Here is a 23,219-nt window from a genome sequence, read left to right as displayed (position 1 = left end):
CAGGGAGCTGGCACACGTGGAGGGCCAGGTGAAGAGCGCCCCCGAGCTGCCCCTCGCCCAGGGCACGGACCCTCATTCAACCTGGCAGCAGGCCTGTGTGAGGCCACCCAGGCTCAGAGGAGGGGTGCAGGAGCTTGGGGACCCACCAGGCCCTTATGCCAATATTTTCACACGCATTCCAGCCACAGTCCTGGGAGGTGGGATTATCATCATCTGCCCATTTTACAGGTGAAGTAAGGAGGCTTGAGGGAAGGAGCTTGGCCAAGGTCCCAGAGCTCAGGAGAGGGGCCGGGCTTCTCACCCAGGCCTTGCTGCTCCCCGAGCAGGAGTGCCTGACATAACACTGCAGACAAGCTATCTCCACTCACGTCACCGTCCCCTGACCCTCCAGTTCCACAGAAGACAAAGCAGAGGGTCAGGGTAGGAAGTGGCCACAGGGCTGGGAGGTGGAGAACGAGGGATCTGAACCCAGCTCCATCTGCTGCCAAATCCAGGACCTTTCTGGTTCCCACAGCAGCTTCTTAGTTGTTGTTGTTTTTTTTTTTTTTTAAAGAGGCCACATTCTGTCCCCAAAAGGCCAGAGTGGTGGGGGCACTGGGGAGGCTGGGGAGAGAGAGAGAGAGGGAGAGAGAGAGAATGGTACTCTGAGCCCATTTCCTAGCTGAAAACCCAAGCCTAAAATAAAAAAAGGAGAGTGCTATTTCTGCTTTGGGTTAAACATTCCTCAAAGCCACATTCCTCCCGCCCTCCTCCTTCTCCCCTGCCAGGGAATCCGGAGCACGGTGGCCTGGACGCCCCATCAGCTTCCTGGTGCCACCGCATGAGACCAGGAGTGCCAGAGCCAGCAGCTGCCCAGCACCCCTTCCTGGGCAACCCCCAGCATGGACTCAGTAGGTGGGGAGCACTGCCCCCTGGGTGGCCCCATCAGGATACCATCAGGCTAAGAAAAGGTGACTCCCCATCACATAGACACGGGACACTGGAGAAATGGAGACGCTGAGGGGGCAGCTAAAAGCCACAGCAAGTCGGGCTAGAATGAGGACCCCAGACTCCAACCTGGAGATCCATCCCCTCCTACCCCACCCCATCTGATTGCAGGTCAGGAGGACAAGCAGGTCCCACCCTGGTCAGCGGAGGACCAAAACAAAGCGACACATAGACAAACACTTTGGAAAGCCCAGACTCTTATACAGAGGTGTTCACATCACAGGCCTGCCCTGTGCATGGCTCCAGGTCGGGCACTGCACAAAAAACAAATCCACCACGAATGTCCCAACCCTCAAGAAGCTTACAGTCACCCGGGGTGCTGCTACCAGGCCTCCAGCCCCTGAGGTCCCCTCTGTTGTGTCCCTGAGGGACTCCAGCCCCTGAGGTCCAGCCAGCCACACTGCACCTGTGGTCTCCCACTTTGTCCAACAGATGTTTCTTGAGGCATCCTGGCCATGCCAGGCATGGGCAGGGCAGGACGGCTGGGGGCACTCCAGGTGTATCCTGTTGATCTCCATGGCCTTATCCTCGGGCTGCCTCCTGCTTCACAGCCCCAGCCTACAGGCTCCCCAAGAGCAGGGATGGTGCCAACACTGGACAGTGGGACACACCACTCCTGAGCCCACAGGCTGGGAGGATCCCATGAGGTGAGCACAGCACTGGGCACCTAGTGAGCACTGGAGCCTCCCCTGGGACAGGCAGAGGCTGAGAAAGCCTCAGAGGCCTGGGGTGGGGCAGCCCCCTGATGCCCAATCCTACCGATGTCCCCTGGACTTCTCACAACTGCTCGCCTGCTGCCTTCCGAGCCAAGCTGAGGCTGCCCCAAATCCCTTGCAGGAGGCGAAACATCTGGAACCAGTAGGGCCACGTACTGGTTCCAAACTATGAAGCTGGAAGGATCCTACCCACCATCTAACCTCACCTCCAGCCCAGGAATCTGGGATGTCCAGCCAGTATCTGATAAACAGCTGCCTGAATGCCTCCAATGATGGGGTGCTCACTACCCTACTCAACAGCTCTAAGGTTATAAGGCTCACAGATTGTAGGAGCCAGGCACACAGAGGGAGGGGCATTGCTTTGCCAGACAAAGATTTGAGCCTGGGCCCCAATGTGGCCACTGACTGTCTGGGAAGCCACGGGCATGTCTCTGAATCTGCTTGGGCCTCTTTTTCTTCACCTGTAAAATGGGCACCATAGTCCCTACTCCCAGGGTTGTGGTGAGACCACAGGGCGGTAGATCTGTACTCAGTACTCACCGCTCAGCATGCTCACTTGGTAAATGGGGGCTGTCACTTCTGCTATCCCTCCCCAATGCCCCCAGCGCCCCAGGACAGATGGGCTCCCACAAAGCACCGTGGTGAGGGCAGGAGGGTGAGAAGCGGCAGCCAGGTTGCCTGGTCCCAGAGCTCAGGAACTGCGCCACCGACTTCTGACTCAGGTCTCTGGGCCGTCTATGCCTCCCGCCCAAGCTCCCCCCGCACTCCCACCCCCCCCACCCCCACCCCACGCCCCGCCAGGCGCACCTGCATTTACACCCTGCGCAGAGCTGCCCTCACCCACTCCCGACACACGCCGCGACCCCGTCACTCACGCCCGGAGCACGCCCACGCGAACCGGGGCTCGCACACGTGACCCAAGCCCTCGCCCCACCACACGCCCACACCGGGCACCCACGCTGGCTCACGATCGCCCGCACACTTCCAAGGCAGCTTCTCGGCACCCCCACCCACAAGGGCCCGCCCCACCCCTCGGCCCGGGATCAAACACCAGCTGCATCACTCACCCGATGGGTGGCCTTGGGCCCACCCTGCTCCGCTGCGAGCCTCAGTTTCTCATCTGTAAGCGAGCACCACCCAGGATTCCTGGGAGGAGTTGGCGATGGGCGCGTGTGAACCCTGAGCTGGGTCCGGCAGAGACGGCCTCTGATCCTTCCGCGATGCTGATTACAGATTCGCCCTCATCACTCATGAGCCGTCAGATTCCTGTCTCCACGATCCCTAACCTCACCCACAACAGCCCCAATTCGCAGATGAGAAAACCGAGGCACGAGAAATTAAGAACTGTGTCTGCGGCCGAGACAGCCCATGATCCCAGGTCGGCAGACACCAAGGCCCGACACGCTCTGTCCCTGGGGCCCTGGTGTAGCTGCCCCACAGAAGTCTCACCAGCTGGAAATCTGAACATCGTACAGAAAGGGAAATTGAGTCCCAGGGGCACTGGGGACTCCACGGTGACTGTCCAGGCTGAGGGTTCTGGGACTAAAGCCCAGGCAGGTGTCTCTCTGGCCCTCCAAGGCTACGTCCACGCAGGGACCTAAAGTCCAGCATTCCAGAGCCTGTCCTCCCTCCCCAGATCACTGAGCCAGGAGCCCAATGCAGAATGATCCTGCTGCCAACCAGCTGGGCCAAATACAGAGGCCATCACATTTGCCACTCACTCCCAGTTTATCCAAGGGCTTGTGACTGCTCACCCTGTGACCACCCAGGGGGTGGCCAAGGACTGCTGTCCCCTGACACGAAGAGCTTAGCAGCTTCTTTCCTGTGAGAGTATTTACTGAGCACTTACTACACACCAGTCCCTGTGTCCGCCTGTTGGGAAAAGCACTGTGGTCCATCCCCACGTCACACACAAGACACCCAGAACTCAGAGGGGCAAGGGGCTGGGCAGAGTCACAGCCAGAAGACAGCAAGCTGCCCCACAAACGCTCAACGCTCTGCTGTCCTGCCCTCAGCTGGGAATCTGACCCCAATTTCAAGTTACCTGGAAACTTGGCACATAAATTTATGACGTTCTCTGCCCTGGTAAATAGACCACACCCAGGACGTGAAAAGTGTTACATCTCAAAATGCCAGTAAGAAGGATGCTCTTTTTAACTGATACTGGTTTTTTTCCTTGCCTGAGAGGAAGAGATATTTAGGACAAGATGAACCAAATCAGAAAACAGCAAGACACCCCTGTCTCAACCCCAAGAGCCAACCCATCATGGCACAGTGGGGAGCACCCCAACATTTAGAGCCAGCAGTCCTGGGTTTCTGCCTGGTATTTGCCTTGTAACCTTGGGAGGAACACTTCATCTCTCCAGTACTTGATTTTTCCATTTGTAAAATAAAATAAAATAAAATTTGTAAAATAAAATCTGGACTATATGATCCCCAAATCTCCTCTAGGTCAAAGATCCCAGGGTCCTATTTAATAGTAATCAAAAGAATGAACATTGAAAGAGTGAGCTACTCTTTTCTTTCCCACAAAATCAGCAGTAATCAAGAAAAGCAGTAAGACTCAGTGCTGGCAAGAATGCAGGGAAACAGGCACTCTCTCATCCATGTTTGCTGAGAATGGAAACTGGAACATACTTTTTGAAGGGTGATTTAACAATTTTTCTATCAAAAGCCTTTTAAGACATCCCCAGGCTTTAACCCCACAGCTTCATTTTGGGGAATGTATCTTCAAGAAGAGCTACATGCAAACATTTATTGCAAAGATGTTCATACAAAGATTGAGTAGAAAAACGTTTGTCACGGCACTACTGAGATTTGGCAAAAAGAAGAAGGAGGAGGAGGAGGAGGAGGAGGAGGAAGGAAGGAAGGAAGGAAGGAAGGAAAGAAGGAAGCAACCAACCTAACTATCCAATGGCAGGGGATCAAATAAAACGTTGCATTCATATGATACACCATTAAAAAAATTCATGCTTTTTATTTTTTTAATCATGTTTTAAACTTTTTTTTTTAAGATTTTTATTTATTTGACAGAGAGAGAGAGACAGTGAGAGCAGGAACACAAGCAGGGGGAGAAGCAGGCTTCCCGCCGAGCAGGGAGCCTGATGCGGGGCTCCATCCCAGGACCCTGGTATCCTGACCTGAGCCGAAGGCAGACGCTTAACGACTGAGCCACCCAGGCGCCCCTAAACTTTTTTTTTTAAGTAGACTCCATGCCCAGCGTGGAGCCCAATGCAGAGCTCCAACCCACGACCATGAGATCAAGACCTGAGCTGAGATCAAGAGTCAGATGCTTAACCAACTGAGCCACCCAGGCGCCCCTTAAAAATCATGTTTTAAAAGAATAGTTAATGATATGAGCAAACATTCACAACTGTCAGGTTTAAAAAAGTTAGAAAATAAAAAGTATAGAATCCCAAATGTATAAGGTAATGAAACCTACACACCAAGTCCAATGGAATCTTCCTCCTAAATACACCCAGAATCTGTCTCATCCCCACTGACACGCAGTTCATCACCGTGACCACCCCCTCCACCAATCCATTCTTGGACTATAGATAAGAACACTCTCCAAACCCACATCTAACTTTCTCCACCACCTCCTTCCATGGCCCCCCCCCCCATCTCAGAAAATGTGCCAATCCCTTCCCAGGGTCTTCGGGGCCCTTGGTGAGGAGTGACATGAGCCTGGCCCAGCCCCAGCCGCACTGCCCGCTGCCCATGATCTGCCCAGAGGGGCCGAGGTCTGGCCTTGGGAGGAGAGGAAGTTGGGCGGCCAAGAGAAAGGGCTTTCACCTCACACTGCCAGAATCTCTGGGGTGGGGTGGGGCTGGGGCTGGAGACAGAAGGAGCCAGAGGAGGCAGAAAGAGCCAGAACAGGTGTGAGGAGGAGGCCTGGGCTCTGTGACTCCCCACAAGTCCCTGCCCCTCTCTGGCCTCCTCTGCTTCTCTCTGCACAAAGGGGCAGGTGGCAGACCCACTCGGCCCACCCTGCTCTAGGAGACAGAGGATCCTAGGACTGAAGCTACCAAAGGTTTAAAGGGTCCCCTCAGAACCAGGCACCATGCTAAACCCTTCACATGCCTGTGAATCCAACTCTGGGGCCTCTGGGCTGCTCATCTTCCACAGGAGGAAAGTGAAGCTCTGTGAGAAGGCGTGTGCACAAGGAAAGAGCCAGAACCCCAGCACATCTGGCCCTGGAGGCCCACTATCCTCCCTGAGACTCTGCTGCCAAACAGCCCCCCTTCCCTTTCTGGCCCACACTCTGGACCTCAAAGCATCCTCCCATTTGGATCCAGAGTCACATGGGCAGGTGTTACAGATGAATGGGCCGGCGCTCAGAGAGGGTAAGTGACCTGCCCAAGGTCACAGAGCCTGACTGAGGACCCAGCCCCCTTCTCCAGGATACTGAGTTCTTTCCTAACAGCAAATGTGGATGTTTCTTGCCCAGAGCCCACCCTAGTGTAACGCCCCCAACCTCAACTCCTCTTGCTCCTGTTCAGTCTCCCCTCCAGTGGAGAGAGGGAGCGGGCCTCCCTGGTCCCACCCTCTTGTGCCCAGGATACGTCGGATTACAGAAGCCGCCTTCCTCCCTCTGGGCCTTCCCTCTCCTGGGTGGCTTATTCCTTGCCTGGCTGTGGGGCCCTTCACAGCCCGACCCATTTGTCCCCAGATGGGTACCAGGTACTGCCTCCCCCCACGGCAACGTCTTGCCCCCCTCTGGCTGAGCAGCACTGGGTGGGGGGAGCGATCATCGGAGAATATTCCTTCTCTTACAGGAAGGGACCCTCGTGTGACCTTCCCAAAGCCAGGGAGTTACAAGAGCCCAACTGGTGACACCCGGTATCTCTTCACCCCAGACGCCTGACTGTGAACGAGGGTCCCCTTCTCGGCTCTGGGTGGCAGAGGGGTTAGCTGCTGGCTACCCAGACCTCCCCCCGCCCACGGTTGTTCCTCCCTTCCACAAGGTGCCACGTGCCGGGCACCATTCTGGGCATCAGGAAAAAGGCTGCAGAGACTCAAGGTTGGCAAGCAAGGTCAAGGCAGAGCCTGGGCTGACCAAGAGCGACAAGGAGCAGGCGACCTCCTCCAGGTCCTGGACAGAGGGTCCCTGGGGAGTGCCGGGAGCACCACAGGGAGAGGCTAAGGAAGGGAGGCGGGCACGATCCTGGAGTCCCAGGATCGAGTCCCGCATCGGGCTCCCTGCTCAGCAGGGAGTCTGCTTCTCCCTCTGACCCTCCCCCCTCTCATGCTCTCTCTATCTCATTCTCTCTCTCAAATAAATAAATAAAATCTTAAAAAAAAAAAAAAAGGGCGCCTGGGTGGCTCAGTTGGTTAAGGAAGGGAGGCGGGGTGGTGTGTGTCTGTTGGGGCCGCCTGGCTGGAGCCCAGAAACCTTTAAACCAATGCAGCTCAGACCGCAACAAATGGCTCGAGCCCCATAAGCTTGGTTTTTTGGACCATCTGGCTGGTTTCCATCTGAAGGCAAGAGTTACATCCTTCTCCTTCCCGTTTCCATGTCTGCGCCCAACCCCGAGTGAGCACTCGATGAATGGCAGGTGAGGGCAGAGCAGAAATTACCCAGTGGGGGTGTGGGGAGACCACTGCAGGTAAAACAAGAAGGTGCTAGGATTCGGGCTCACCGAGGATCCCACCTTTCTCTGCGTCCTATGGGCCAGGCACAAAGTCCAGGGCCGTGGAAAGATGCCCCGTGTGGAGAGATGAACTTTGCCCACAAAATGTATTTACGATCAACTCAAGATGAAGCTGAATCGTGTAGTCAAAGCGACATTTGGAACGACTGCTCCCATGCATCCTTACATCCTTGACAAGTGTTTGTCGCGCCTTAAAGAGGACCCTTTACAAAAGGCCACGTATTAGGCTATAAGGGAATTACCCTGTTGGTGCCTTACATCCCCTGGGAGCCAAGTACCATGAGCATACCCACTTTGCTGATGAGGAAACTGAGGGTCACTTAGGGGAGGGGCTGGCCTGTCCCACAGCCTGGGCACGCAGGGTTGACAACAGCCTCACCAACAAGCTGGAAGACAGTGGGCCAGGCCTCCAAGAAACCGGGCTGCTGGCCACACTGACTCCTGCTCTCCCAGTCCCGGCTGGGCAGGGGCCCCCATCAGGCTTGAACCTCCTGCTGCTCCTGGATATGAGCTGTGCCAGGAAGGGGGAGGATTGCACGACGGGGCATGATGATTTACAAAATCTCATCTGCAGAGGAGGAAAAAATCTCCTCTGCAGTGTTCAGCCTGAAAGCCGGAAGGTTTTAGTTAGGCTGCATCCAGATGTGTCTTAGACCTCCTCCTGCCCAAACACCCCCGCCACACACACACCAGGACAGTCTCTCCCACGGAGGAGGAGAGTCACCACCAAGGGTGGCAGCCAGTGATGACTCAGGTGTGAACATCTGGGCTCCCCTCTGGGCACCGCAGCCAGCTGTGCTCTCCCGAGGTGGCCTCGGACCCCCCAGCACCAGTGTGGGTCTTCAGACGGGGCTCTTGGGAACCAAGATCTGCGTGACAAACACCTGTCAAGGACGCAAGGCCCTGGACCCAGCCCAGACCTCAGGACTGAGAAATCGGAGCGCAAAGCAAGCGGTGCACTTGGAATTTAACAAGCTCTTCCACAGACTCTGACGGCCCTTGCTCAGTGCTCCTCTCTTGACCCCACACACAGAGCCCCTGGAGCACAGAGCAGATGGCCCCAGCGTCCATCAGAAGGAAGCCCATCTGGGGGCCTTAGGACAAGCTGGAGGCTTTCTCTGCTTTTCCCGCCGGGAGACTTTTCATCAACAAATACCTGTGGACCTACTAAGTGCCAAGCAGCAGCAAGGGAGACAGATGGGAAGCCAGTGACCCCCCGCCCCCTCCCCCAGCCCACACCTAATATAGGCTCTACAGAGGAAGGTACTCGGCTAACGCTCTCTGATCAAAACTGTTCCATGTCTCCAAAGGCCTTTAAAAATAGCCCAGGCCGGCTCAGCACCACCAGACCCGTTCCTAACAAAGCCCTGTTGACTCAACTTCTCCTAAAGTTGACAGATGTGCCCAGGGGTGGGACGGGGGGGGGGGGGGGCAGCAAAATGACCTTCCCCCCCACCCCCTTCCCTTTTAGAATCCACCATTAACGGGCTGATAGCAGCAAACAGACAGGGACCCCCAGAAGAAAAGCCCCTCCTGACTTCTCGGCCTGAGTTCTGAGGTCTTTCAAGGGGCATAACTTTGGAGACAGACGGAGTTTGAGCCCTGACACCATGTGGTGACTGGCCGTGGATCTTGGGCACAGGACTTCACCTTTCTGAGTCTTCGTTTCCTTGTCTGTCGATGAGGTTGGGAACAGTGCCCACAGCGTGGAAGATGATTCTATGAACTCATGGTGCCAAGAGCTCGGCATGTGACATGCTCAGGAAGCAGGCAACCTGGCTTCATTCAGCTCACGGCGGGCCCCCCTGCTCCACCAGCCTGGGGACGCCCTGGTTCAACCCAAGCCCACCACTCCTGTCAAAGCCCGTGGTGCCCTCTGCCTCCCTGGGCCCAGGAACCTGGGAAGTCCCACCTGCAGCCAGCCTGAGGCCCCCTATGGCCCACATCTGGACAGAGCCTGAGGAAAGGCCCAGCAAGTCTCACCGAAGAGCAGCCAAACTGGGCCACATCCCCGCTCCCCCCATCCCCCCAGGAGGGTAAGAGCAGTAAGGACCGAGTCCCGGTCCTTGGAGGCCTCCATGCTTCAAGGAGCAGCTCCTGGGATGTGAGTTCCTTGCTGGAGAATTCCGCTGGAGAAGGACCAGTACCTCCCAGCAGACTAGCGCCCACTCAGGAAAGCCCCCTTTGTTCTAAGCATGCGGGGGCGAGGGGCAGGTTGCTGAAGCGTGGGCTGGGCCAGACCTGCAAACGTGCCCAGAAGACCGATGGAGGGGGGGAGGGGGGCAGAAGTTGTGCAATGCACCACCAGAAGCTGCCTCCCAGGCCTCCATCAACGCAGGAGGCTGGCAGTCAATCTCCTGCCCCTGGGAAGAGGGCAGAGGGGCCGGCCCCCCACAGCTGCCCAGGTGTGGGGTCTGAACTCCAACCCACACCCAAGGCCAGTGCCCCCTTCCAAGTCACACACCCAGGCAGGAGCCCTTCCAGGTCATGCAGCCGTCCTTCTCCCGGTGCCCCCCCCCAAAAAAGAGCATGTGGTCATGACCCGGTGCCATGAACCCCTGACAAGTTGGGGTGTCCCCCCAAGAGGCTGCAGGGAGGGGAGAAGTCCGTGATGGAGAAACCGAAGATGCGAAGGTACAGGACAGTTGTGAAGTTGAGCCAAGTGGAGAGACACACTGGACCAGCTCTGGAGAAGTCCGAAATGGGCAGACCCTCCTCTTAGGGGGGCCCCGGACGGTGACCTGTTGAGATGGCCCAGGCCACCCCCCGCCCCCAACCCCCCCCCCTCGCTGTATCAACCCATTTCCCAATGTGGTAGATAGAGATAGAAAAGGGGAGGTGAGATCGGGGCCAGGGGAGAATTCACCCTGTAAATCCTGCAGCCCACAGGGCGCCCAGGACCCCGCGCCGCCGCCGCCTCGAGCTCTCTGGCAAGTCTCGCCCTCCCCACCCCCCCCAACGCACACGATCCGGGCCAGGGAGGGGGCGAGAGGCCCACCTCGAAGCAGCCGCAGCAACAGCAGCGGCATCGTGATGCATGAATCACCCACCCCGCTGTGCTCGTGCCAGTCGGCTCCGCACAGCCCCAGCCACCGCGCCCCCGGGAGCCCCCTCCCCGACCACCGCCCCTCGCCCTGGCACAGCCCGGCTCTTTCGGACGGCTCTGCAGAGAGGGGGCTGCGGGCGGAGGGGGCGGGGGAGGGCTGGAGCCGGCCCTCCCGGCCCGGGGGTGCCCCGCGCGCGCCGACAGGCGGCCCCCGTCCCGGGCGTGGGGGGGAGGGGTGCCCTAGAACAATAGGGCCAGGTGTGGGGCCGGGGGCGCGGCCGGGGGCTGCGCAGGGGTCCGCGCGGAGGCAGGGCGGGGAACGGCCGAGGGAGGGGTGCGGCGGGCGCGCCCGGAGGAGGGCCGCGGGGTCCGGGGGTGGGGGGGGAGGGGCGCGAGGGGGCGGAGGCAGCGCCGCGGAGCGCGGGGCGGGGGTCCCGGCGCGCGCACTCACAGTAGGTCTTCCTGGTCAGCTCCTCCACAACTTCGGGCTTCAACTTGCTGTTGGATTTCCCCATCCTCGGCGGCCGCGGCCCCCGCCCCCGGCCGGACCCCGTCGGGGCGCCCAGCGGGAGCGGCTCGGCCGGCGCGGGCCGCGGCGGGCGGCGGGCGGCGGGCGGGGCGCGCGGAGGGCCGGGCCGGGCCGGGGCCGCGCCTTTGTCTGCGCCGGGCCCGCGCGGCCCGGGCGCGGGGCTCCGGCGCGCGGCGCTGCGCGGCTGGCGGCGCCTCGGCCCCCTGGGCGCGGCGCGGGGCCGGGGCGGGGGGCGCGCGGGGCGGCCGGCTCGCAGGCCCGGGGCCGTCCGGCCGCCGCCCTCTCCCGGGCGCCGCGGCGCGGAGCTGCGCTGGGCTGGGCGCCGACGCGGCGGCGGGGTGGCCGCGGTCGTCCCTGGTTACTGGGCTCCGCGGCACATGCTCGCTGCTGCGCTCCCTCTCGCCGCCGCCCCTGCGCTCCCCGCCTCCCGCCTCCCGCTCGCACCGGCGCGCCAGGGGTGGACCCGGAGCCGCCACTCAGCGCCCGGCGCCACCTCCCGCCCCGCACCCGCCCGGCTCGGGCCTGCGCCCGCCGCACGTCGGCCCCGCGGGGCACCGAGCCGGCCGGCGGAGGGGCGGCCCCGGCCTCGCCCGGGCCCGCGGCGGGAGGGGGCGGTCACCCCCGGGCCGCCGCGCCCCGCGCTCCGAGCCCCCGCGGCGCCGCCGGGCGGGGGGGGGTGGGGGGGCGGGGGGGGCCCGGAAGATCTGACGTGAATGAGGCCAAGCCTCTGCGCCGCGAAACTCATTCATTCGACGCGGATTTGTTGGGCGCTGGGGACCCGCGGGTGAATGGGACGGGCGCGGTCCCAGCCCTCACGGGGCCGGGGTCGGGGCGGGGGTGGGGGTTGGGCACTGCGCAGCGGGATATCACATGTCTGCTGGGGGATACCTTCCGCGGCCTGGGGGGGGAAGGTGACCTCCAAGCCCAGGCGAGGGTGGGGGGTGGTTGGGACCGTGTTCCAGGCGGTGAAAACCTGGAGGAGGGGAGGCCCGAACCCGAGGGAGAACTCAGAGTACAGGGCGGCCGCAGGCGGGGTAAGATCTGAAACCCGAGAGAAGGGCCAGGGCCAGTGGGGACCGGCCTGCCCCTCTCCCCAAGGGGCTGGGCCTCTGGGCTTTAAGCAGAGGGGTGACAGGGGCAGATCTGCTTTCTCTGTTTCTCTGGCCTCCGCGCGGGGGGTGGCTTTCCTGTGGAGGGGTCCTCCTGGGGGGAGTCGAGGCTGAGGCCAGTGGCGAGGGCTCCACCTGGATGGAGAGCAGCAAGAGGGAGAGTCCACATGGCCTTCCCAGGCCGTGCCCATCTGCAATGTCAGTATGTTGGGACCCCCTGTCTCCTAAGCAGCTGTATCCTTTTCTCCTTTGCAATCACCACAGACTAACCGTCTGCTTTATTGGTTGTGTTTATTTCCTGTGTGTCCCCTCCCCTGTAGTGTGAGCTCCCTGAGGGCGGGGTTCTTGTCTTACGTGTAGTTGTATCTCCAACACCTAGAAGGCACCTGACTTGCAGTGGCCACTCCAGCCAACCTCCCTGGTGAGAAAGAAGGGGCTGGGGGCCTGGGGGTGGACAGAGCATGGGAGGAAGAGGCAAGGATGAGGTGGGGGGGCAGGGTTTCTTTTTCTCACCACTTTGGCAGAGCATGCAGACCTCAAGGGGCCTGGGGTACACAGAGGAACTGAGGAGTGCCTCTCAGCCCCCAGATGCCCCCTCCTGCCTCCAAACATGGCCCATTCCCGACTCCCCTCCCTACACTGCCTTGCCCCAGGAAGCCTTCAGATGGGCATATACCTGCCAGCCAGGTTCGTCAAGGAATGTGGTGGGGACAGACCTGGAGAAGGGGGAGCAGTGCCCATGCCCTGCCCTGGAGCCCAGTGGCCCGTGTGTGGCCTTGCAGGGGCGCAGCAAGGTGGGGCTTAGAGAATGAGGGAGAGGTGGGGGTGAGTCAGACTCAGCATCCGTTGGTATTTAACTGGATCACTTGGCTGGAGTTCCCAGCCCTGATTCGCAGCAGGCATGGGCAGAATCAGGCCCCACGGGAGGGCGCTGCATGGTCAGCCAGGGTGGTGGTGGCCGGGTCCAGCGAGGCAGGCGAGGACATGGAGAGAACTGCTTAGACTCAGGTTATAGTTTGAAAGTAGAGACCGCGGGATAGCCTAATGGACTGCATGGGGGTGTGGGACAAAGAAGGGAGTCAAGGTCAATGCCAAGGATTTTGACCCGAGCCACTGTTAGAATGGCATGTCCATCATGTGCCCAGGAAGCAGGTGATGCCGGCGCCTGGAGTTCAGGGACACGGAGGCTGCGGGGATCAGCTGGGGAGTCATCCTGATAGAGATGGAATGTAAAGCCATATGGCAGGATAAGGTCACTAAGGAGGGAGGGTAGACAAGGAGAGCATGGAGGACTGAGCCCTCAGAGACAGGGATGGGTCAAGAGCGGCTCCCTGAAGGTTATAAACCAGCGTGTATAAAGTAATCGAATTAACTGCATACACCTGTGAAAAGCAGCCTGAAGCCTCCACCTCCAGGGTGTTCCATCATTTGTTACCAGTGTCGGTGGGATTGCAAGTCATTTTATTTTCTGCCCTCATCTGTATTTTTCCTTGCATTAAAAAAAAGTGGGATGTAATTCACATAACATGAAATCCACCGTCTAAAGCGTGCAGTTCAGTGGTTTCAGGATATTCGCTGGGTTTGTGCACCCGTCACTACTACTAACTCCAGAAATTCATCTGTATTTTGTACAGACTGTTTTCTACAACTAAGCACATTGCTTTTGAATAAAACAAACATTTGATCAAGTCATTTCGCTCATCTGCGGGTAGCCCAGGAAAGGTGCCTTCCTGAATCACTTGCCAGAACGTCCTGATAACCCAGATACCCGGGCCCCATCCAGAAGGGGTGGATCTGAACGAGGTGGGGGCGTGGCCTGGGAATCGGCCTCTTAACCCAGCCTCTGGTCAGCGGAGAGTCCCTTGTCTTGTTTTATAAGCTCGCCTGGGAGAGTGACCCCAGAAGCTTGCTCAGAAGCTTTCTTCCAGAAAGCCCTTGGGGAACAAAAATGACATACATGTGGTTAGGCAGAGTCTGGATTAAATATTCCCTACGCCACTGCGTCCTGGGCATCAGTACCTTCCCCGTCCGATCAACAGCTCCAGCCCGGTCTCTTCCAAGTCTTCACCTGTGTGCGTATCCAGTACGCTGCGGGGTGTGTCCATTTGGGTGTCCCTCAAATTCATCAGGCCAGAAACATAACTTATCATGCCCCATCCCCCCAAAAAGAATCTTCTCTCCTTGGACAAATGGCTTCTCCTATACTCTGGCTCTAGCCAGAAATCTGAAACATCTTAGCCGCCCCTCCTCTCCCCAGGGACCCTGCTCTCTAGATCCATCCTCTGCACCTAGTCCATTGGATTTTGCTCCCTGAATAGACCTCAAGGCTGAACACTTTCCTCTGTCCCCCCACTCCCAGCCAGGTGAATCCAGCTATGGCCCTCTCTCAAAGCCATTTTCTCTCCTGACTCACCTCTTGCTCCCTCTCATGGGGCTTGCTCCTCCAGAGCTGGTCTCCCTTCCCCTCCCACGATAGTGACCTCCTACACCTGCAGCGTCCAGCACAAGGACCCCTCCCACACAAAGGCCACTGAGCACATGAAATGTGGCCAGGCCAAAGGAGATTCTGAAGGTTTGCACAAAATAAAAAGAATGAAAAATACCTCATTAATATTTTTTAAAATGTAATGACCTATTGAACTGGTAATGTTTTGGATAGAAAGTTTCAATATCTTAACTTTTAAGTGTCTACTAGAAACTTTAAATTGCGCATGTGGCTCACATGATATTTCTGTTGGGCAGCACTGTTGGATGTCCCTTCAAGTCTCCACATAAACATCAGATCCTCCACGGAGCCTTCTTGGCTCCTCCAGGTGAGCTCAGATCCCCCTGGGGTGCAGTTACCCACAGGCACCTGGTCCTTGGGTTTGCGGCACTTTATATGATAAGGAGGTGTGTCCGGGGAAGTCCTTTCCTTTCCATAGGCCTGGGGGGAATCAGGGGTATAAACGGAGGATGCCCAGGGCAGAGTCAGCTGCTGGGGGTGGGGGTGTTGAAATCTGGCCCAGTGGAGGGGGGCGGGGGAAGAGGAAGGGTCCCACTGAGCCCCCAGCATGGAGTGTGACACCCCCCAGTCCTGGTCGGTCCTGCCCCTCATGCACTGGGTGGCTTTTGGCAGATCACTTCCCATCTCATAAGCTAATCTGATCGTCTCATGTGGGGGGGGCGGGCAGGGTTATAAGGATCAAAAATGCTTTGCACAAGCACAGGACAAAGAGTTAATATCTTTAACCTATTAAGAACTTTCTAAGCCAATCTTTTTTTTAAAAGATTTTATTTGTTTCTTTGAGAGAAAGAGTGAGCGAGCATGAGTGGGGAAGGAGGAGAGGGAGAAGCAGACTCCCCGCTGAGCAGGGAGCCCAATGCATGACCTGAGCCGAAGGCAGATGCTTCACCAACTGAGCCACCCAGGTGCCCCAAAGATGAGCTCTCACTACAAAGTTGGGGAAAGAACCCGATCAGGCAACACAAGAGTAAATGCAAGTGGCCAGTCCACAGGAAAGCTGTCCGTTATAAGCCATCAAAGAAGACTAACTGGAAAAAGAAAAAAAGTTAATAATCATACCCAGTGTTGGCAAAGGAGCAAGAAAACCGGCATCCAGACATTGCCAAGCAGGGTGCAAGTTGGTACATCCTTTCTAAAGAACAGTTTGGCAGTAAATATCTGTATTCTCTGACTCAGCACTTCCACTTCTAGGAAATTATCCTAAGCCAACAATTAGAGATCTATACAAATGTTAAGCCTCAAAGATGTTACTGCAGCAACATTTATAAGAATGACAATAAAAAATGGAAGTAGTCTATATATCCCAAATGAGGGATTCGCCTGTTGTACCAGGGAATCCTGTACAATATTAAATTATAGCTCAGCTGGAAACCTATTCACATGATATAGATCTGTTTACAGCACAAAAAACACAGAGAAGTTTCAAAAACCTATAAGATGATCCCAACTGTAGGGGAAAAGAATCTATGCACATCATTGGGTATTTTATTTTATCTTATTTTTTAAGATTTTATTTATTTATTTGACAGAGAGAGACACAGCGAGAGAGGGAACACAAGCAGGGGGAGTGGGAGAGGGAGAAGCAGGCCTCCTGCGGAGCAGGGAGCCCGATGAGGGGCTCGATCCCAGGACCTTGGGATCATGACCCGAGCCGAAGGCAGACGCTTAACGACTGAGCCACCCAGGCGCCCCTCATTGGGTATTTTAATTAAGTAGTTTTTATCATATTTTTCTCCAAATTAAAAAGATTGTCAGATGTTTGTAACTCAGTGCCTCCTGGTGAAAAACCAGTCTCTGGTATATACGTCCCATGGGAAGGAGGGCTCCCCTGTATGATGCTTGTGGGGAATAGGCTATACTATGAACCACTCTGTCCACAAAGTCAAGACGTATGTGAGCATCATAAAGGTTCTGGGAAGTCCTGCAGGGAAGGAATCTATTTTATTGAAGCATTTTCCACGCTTATTTGGCCGGTGCAATTTTTTTTCCCTTAACTCCCATTAGCATTTAAAGAACTGGTATCCTATGGAATAAACAACCATGAGGAACCCCCTGTTTTATGAGTCCAACCCCCCTGGGAGAAATGATGGGGAGAGCATTCCCTCAAGGTAAGTGGGGCAACACTGAACCCTGATGAGGGTTAAGGGGATGGAGGGGAAGCAGGCGGCCTTCCATCAGTGTGTTCACAGGGTGGGCGTTGCTGGAGAGAGCCCACCCAGCGGCCACCTCCAGCATCACCTCAGATGACCCTCAGGTGCGTGGCCCACCGTGGGAGCTCCATAACCACGCGCTGGGCCCCCAAGCTGATCCGCCCGGTCCCCACAACCTGCTTCATGTGCACGTGGTGGCTGCTGGAGCCCTGGGTCGGGAGGAATGGAGGCAAGCAAGCGTGGCTGGAGAGAGTGCTGTGAACCTTTGTGCTGTGGGTCCCAGTCACGGGGCAGGGGAAGGACCAGCCTGGGCAGCATGCCTGCCCGTGTTCTCCCAGGGAGAATTCTCCAGTCTTTCCCACCCATCTTGCCCACCTGAGTAAATGACTACCCACTCAGGGCAAATGGTGCGTGGAGAGGACCAGATGCTGGCCGTCCGCCCATGTCAGAGCTGCCCACCACGGCCCACCCTCACTGGGCCCTCTGGCCAGCCTTGTGATTTAGGGACCTGTGGAAGTGGCCAGTCACTTCCCCCCTGTTGAGGGAAGCAGGCGGGACAGTGGTTAACACAGCCCTGAAGCCGAGACTGCACTTACTGGTTGTGTGGCCTTAGGTGACTTACTTAAACTCCTGAAGTCTCAGTTTTCATATCTGGAAAATGGGCACAATAAAGATGGCACCTCCCCACACTGGTCGTTATAAGAATCAAGTGAGGTGATGTGTGTAAAATACTTCGGACCACTCAGTATAGATTGGCTACTATTATTGGTGAATAATAATATTGTATTTTAACAATATTAACATTGTTATTGACAAAGGAAAATGCAATCACTTAATGAAGCCATCTGTGGGAAGGACCCTAAACCAACAGTCTGAGTGCCGGTCCTGTCTGTGGGATCTGGGGCCAGGCACGTGGTCTTTCTGAGCCTCAGCTTCCTCATTTGTAAGTGGAGACTGCGGTGCCTTGCGGGGAGCCTGCTGCCTCCCGGGGCTGTCTGTGGAGTTGAAGCAGGTTCCTCGGGTCACAGGAGCATGGAAGAGCTGAGCGAGCACATTTGTGAATGAGGAACAGGTGCAAAGCCCAGCTGGCCTGGGGATAAAGCCCTCCCTCCTCGGGCCTTTATCTCCGGTTCCCTGGAACTGAGAGGGGAGTCCCTTCCCTCCTGGGGTGCATGGCCATCCTGCTGCAGGGCAACCATTGACGGGCAGACTGCTGGGGTCCTCGAAGGCTCTGCCGGCGAGCTTGGGGACAGGTACCTTCTCTGAACCTCACCTTCCAAGCACTGAAGCCTTCAGGGAGGGTCTCGAGTGAGGCCCTTCCCACACGCCTCCTGCTGTCCCAGCGTGGAGCAATTTATGAGGACAGGAGACAAGCCAGGGCACCCGCGGATAGAGACACCCCTGGGAGGGAGCCTCCCGGCTCCAGGGTTGCCCGCAATAGAGACCAAAGCTGCTCGTGAGGGCACAGCCAGCAACGCGTGTACGTACAGGAGCGCTCGGGGCACCGGGGGGCAGCTGGAGAGTAAGCTGAGGAGGAGCGGGACCCACGAGTCTCCAGGATGCGGGAAGTAGAGGCAAAACCAAGGAAACGGGGGTCTCCAGGCGACCAGCAGCTCCTGCCGCTTCCACTCTGCAGCCCTGCGTTCAAAATTCGGTCCTGGGAGAGAGAGTCTGTGGGCCGTGCCGGGGTCTTGGGACCACACTGGTCATGGGGTGGGAAACTCCTCCAGTGGGGGAAGGGGAGTCTCCCCCCAAGGTAAACTGAGCACTTTTCCCAGAAGAATGGGGACTGAATGTTGGGGTTGGGGGCGGATCCAGTAAATGCCCAGGCAGTTTGTCTGCAGACGGCTTCCCCAGGGCCTCCTGCCCCTGCCTGGGTCCTCCCTGCCTTCCAGCACCTGCCCACCAGACTGACTTGATGAGTCACAAAGCCCAGTTCTGGGAGAGGATCTGATTGGCCCACATGAGTCAGGTGTTTGCCCCGGTCCAGTCAGCCCCAGCCAACCAGGGTCAGGGCCCATAGTTATGGCTCCAGAGGCCTGCCCTCAGGAAAGGGGAGCCGGACTGACCCCCTAAATACCACTAGCCACAGAATTTGAGAATCCTCAAAGCTGGGAGCCACGACTTTGAAGACCAGCAGGCCCAGTGTGCCCATCTTACAGATGGGAGAGCGGAGGATGCTGTGTCCTGTGGCTTCTGCCAGATGCGTGGTAGAGCCTCTGGGAGCCAGCAGGTCCCCCAGGATCAAGCTCAGAGCAGGAGTGGGGAGGAGGAGCAGCTTTTCTGGAGGCCCCAGGCCAGGAGCCCATGAATACCCTCGGTGCCAGGGAGCTGCCCACCACCTGGCCTGTCCCCAGCTCATCAGCGAGATGCCTGTTGGTTTCTGAGCCCCCAGTGGCTTCTGGGATCCGGCCCAGCTCTCCCAGGGCCCTGGCGCCCTCACATCCCTGATCTCTGAGCCAACGCATGGGCCCCATGAAGGCCAGACCACATCCATCTCGTCGCTGCTGCCTGCCCAGGGCCCAGCCCGGAGAGGAAGCTCAGACCACACTGATGAGTGGCTGGGCGGTGACTCCTCAGCCCTTCTCCTCCTCTTTGGCCATGACATTAAGTCCATCCATCTCCTTGAGGTCAGCCACATAGAGAATCCAATAATGCCCAGGCCCCTGTTCTGGGTTCCGGGCCCAATAACTTCTGGCGCAGACCTAGACAATTGTTGCCACTCTCTGGACCTCAGTTTCCCTGTCTGTACAGTGAGGCGCTTCAAGGTGACTTCCAGCTGGGACGCTGTGTGCTTTGACAGTTCTGAATTGGGCTCCAGTCTCGAAGGGGCAGAACTGACTGGCATAGAAGCAGGACATGTTCCTTCCCTTGCAGTCCTTCTTGCTTTCAGACTTGAACTTGGTAAAGAGCAAGGTCCTGGGGTAGCAACTGTAGCCCCTTCCCCGCACCCTAGGCGATGCACCAAGTGCTTTCCATGCATCTGCCCCCGAGCCTTCACAGGATCCTGTGAATTAGGCAGCGAGGCCCAGAGAGGTTGAGCAGCTGAGCCTGGGTCACACAGCTGCAGACTGGCCGTAGGGATTCAAGTCAGGCCTGTCTGACTCCCCAGCCTGGGAGCTCACTCCGTGGCACAAAAACATCCTGGAACCTGCGTACAAAGAGATGTGTGCTCTGCTGAGACCTGCTGGGTTGCACAGCTCACCGAGGCTGGCAGAAGGCAGGGGATCTGCGTAATTCGGGGCTACCAAGGACTCACTGCTGCATGGATGAGTGAGCTCCCCATAGTCCCCTCCTCCAAATGGCTCTGGGGGAGCTCGGGGTGGGCACTGCTCCTGCTCATCTCCCGATGTTTTGCCGATGGAGCCCGACACCCCCCCTTCCTGGGGTCTGGCAAACAGTAGGCAGCAATCATTTACAGTGGATCTTTAGAGCCTTCATTCTCAGTGGTCTCGGGGCATCATTAACATTCAGACATGCTGACAGTGGGCACCCCACTCCCCCCAGCCCAGGGAAGTCCAGGCCCAGTGCAGGATTCCTGCCTCCCAAGACCAGCCCACTGTAGGGGCTCAGACCCAAGTCTTCATGTGGTTTCTGGGAATGTTGTAAATGAGGACGTAGGGCAAGTTCCACTGGTAGGTGGGGGCACAGGGCTGAGTTGGGAGGGGAAGTTCCAGAAGCATCTTTCCTGGACTCAGCCCCCATCTCCCTGGGGCTTCCCACCCCAGCCACTTCTGCTCCTTGCAGTTCTCGGCCCGGCTTCCTGGCTTGAAAGAAACCTGCCAATGCCAAGCTGACTGCAGGGCCCTACAGGCCCCCGGGGGAGCCTCAGTGGCCCTCGGTGGGGCCGGGGAGAGACTGAGAAGAACACACTGAGGGAAGAGCAGGTGCAACTTTGGCTCCTTCTCCATGGGCTGATGGCTTGGGGGTAGCCAAGCCGCACCCCCCCCCCACTTTCTTGTTTGTCTCCACCTTGGCTCTGAGGACAGGGTTTGACCCTGAGCCTGGAAGGCTCTGGGAGCCAGCACGAGCCATGGGTGGGGAAACCCTACATTAAGGAGACCCTTTACCGCCCGAGTGGCCCTGGATTCTCCCATTTTGCTGCACGGCCTCGTTACTCAGCAAGCCCCTCCGGAGAAGTAAATACAGCCTTGTAAATAATTCTGTCTGAATGACCCTGGCACCGGAGGCTCTGGATGATCCGTGTTAAGAGTAGTAGTTCATAGGGGCCTGGAGAGACTCATTACATGGGGGTAAAACATGGTTGAAGATCCATGAGGCCACCCACTGACGGATTTTATGAAGGCCTTGACTGTGAAAAGGCCAGAGTCGCAGCCAGGGGCCCACAGGTAAGCGGGGCAGGGAGGGCAAAAAGAGTCTGCCTGAATTCCAAATGGGGTAAACGAACTTTTTCTCAAGAACAGCAAAATCAGCTTTTCCCAGGCTCAGCCCTGGAAGGTTTGTTGCTTCCAGTCAAACCCCAGAGCGGTAGTGGAAAGGACTCAGCCCACGAGACAGCACACCTGCTCCAGGTCCAGCACGTCTGTTGCCCCCTGGGGCCCCACCTTGGATGGATCGTCTGCGGAGCAAGGCGGGAGGATGAGCTAATTCAGTGGCAGTGCGGGTTCAGGGCCCTTCTTGTGCTCAGTGTGGGTCTGGGGTCAGGGCCTGCCTCTGACAGGCTACTGAAATCCCACCTGGATGCCTGCCTCCGGGGACTGATGATGAATGAATGTCATCAGCAGATTCTCAGGAAAGACACCATATAAATCATCCCTTCCTCTTGACGACAGCCCTTCCACTTACTTTGCTAATTACCTCTTTCTCATCTTTCAGAATTCTGCCCCTGCATTTTGCGGGCAGTCCTCTGGGACCTTCCTGGGAGACTGCAAAGGCCCCTCAGGGCCCCCTGTGCTTTGTGCATCCCTTCTGTTCAAGTGCTTTGTCATAACAAAAAACATGACCTAAACTGGCTAAAGTGACAGAGAACTTTATTGACTCATGTAACTCAGAGTCCAGCAGTATCTGCTTTCAGGCAAGGCTTGATCCAGGCTTCAGGATTTCCTCTCTCCATTTCTGGCTCTGCTTCCTCAGTGTTGGGGGCCATTCTGAGCCAGGCTCTCCAACTTGGCTACAGGCAGCAGCTTAGGGCTTCCCAGTTGTTCACATCTTGCTGAAAGTGAGCCAATTCCTCCCCACCCTGCCAACCAAAACTCCAAGATGGTGTCTCATTGGCCCAGATGATCTGAAGGGGGTCATGTATCTGTTCTTGAGCCAATCAATGCAGGGGTGCAGGGAGATAAGGGATGTGCTCATCAGTTCAAACCAACCAGGGCTATGGGCACCCTGGGTGGGTCAGTCGGTTGAGCATCTGACTCTTGATTTCAGCTCAGGTCATGATCTCAGGGTCGTGAGATCAGCCCCACGTTGGGCTTTGTGCTCAGCATGGAGTCTGCTTGTGATTCTCTCCCTCTCCCTCTGCCCCTCCTCCCTACACCCCCACCCCCGCTCATGCGTTTTCTCTCTCTCTCTCAAAAAAAATAATAAAAATAAATCAATCAGGGCTCAAATCCAGAACCAGGAATGTGAGGTTAGCCTTACCCAAACCAGAATCCTGAGAAATCAGAGGCTGGATCTGGTATAGAGAAGAAGAGATGAAAGCCAGAAAGGCAGCCAAAACATGTCCCCCATGTCTCTCCTTTGTGTTATAGTTACCAGTGTGCCGATCACAGTGCCATCTGACCATATTACTTCCCTGTTAAAGCTTCCAGGGCCTTCCTACTGTCTTCAGGGGCAAGTCCAAGCTCTAGCAGAGGGCCTCCTGACACAGCCATGCCTGCTTCTCTAGTCTCATCTCTTTGCTCCCCACTTCCCACTCATGGTTCCACCTCTGCTGGATTTGTCCAAATTTGCCAAGCTCTCTCTCATCACTGGCCTTAGCACATGCTGTTCCCCCTGCCTGAACACCTGTCCACCACCCGCTTCATCGAGCTAATTCATCCTACACAGGATGATACTTCCTCCCTGAAGCTCTCCTTGACCTAGCCAGGGTTGAGGGCCCAGGCTCTGTGTTGCCAGACACCTCTCAGCTTGGATCTCTGTATTTTTTTAATAGCTTTTGTGAAATAGAATTCACATACAATTCACCCATTTAAAGTGTACATTTAATGGTTTTTAGTATATTTGTAGAGTTGTACATACAACTGTCACCACAAATTTAGGGCATTTTCACCACTTCCAGAAAGACACCTTGTGCTCATGACCCCCCACCCCCTGGCAACCACTAAACTACTTTCTGTCTCTATAGACTTGCCTATTATAGACATACTACATAAATGGAATCATACAGCAGGTGGCCTTTTGCATCTGGCTTATTTTTGCTTATATATGCCACAAAATGCCATCAAGGTCCATCCATTTTGTAGCAGGTGTCAGTCCTTCATTCCTTTTTATGTCCTTTGTTTGAGTAGACCACTTTTATTTATGCACTCATCAATGATGGACATTTGGGTGATTTCCACT

At 56.8% G+C, this 23,219-nt stretch overlaps 1 protein-coding gene across 1 annotated transcript in view; it reads right to left on the bottom strand.

The window, feature by feature from the left end:
• Window positions 1-11,009, bottom strand: part of NCS1 (neuronal calcium sensor 1) — a 49,609-nt gene extending 38,600 nt beyond the window's left edge. The window contains exon 1 of the mRNA XM_045883343.3: window positions 10,855-11,009. Within this exon, the coding sequence (XP_045739299.1) occupies window positions 10,855-10,918 (64 nt within the window). The 5' untranslated portion in view covers window positions 10,919-11,009. The remainder of the gene's footprint in view (window positions 1-10,854) is intronic.
• Window positions 11,010-23,219: the final 12,210 nt, after the last annotated feature.

Source organism: Mirounga angustirostris, unplaced genomic scaffold (assembly GCF_029215605.1).
Source record: "Mirounga angustirostris isolate CCGP_5_RB_7025 unplaced genomic scaffold, mMirAng1.0.hap1 SCAF_15, whole genome shotgun sequence".
Taxonomy (NCBI): Eukaryota; Metazoa; Chordata; class Mammalia; order Carnivora; family Phocidae; genus Mirounga; species Mirounga angustirostris.
The sequence above is the reverse complement of the archived record's forward strand: the minus strand, read 5'-3'. Positions and strand labels throughout refer to the sequence as shown.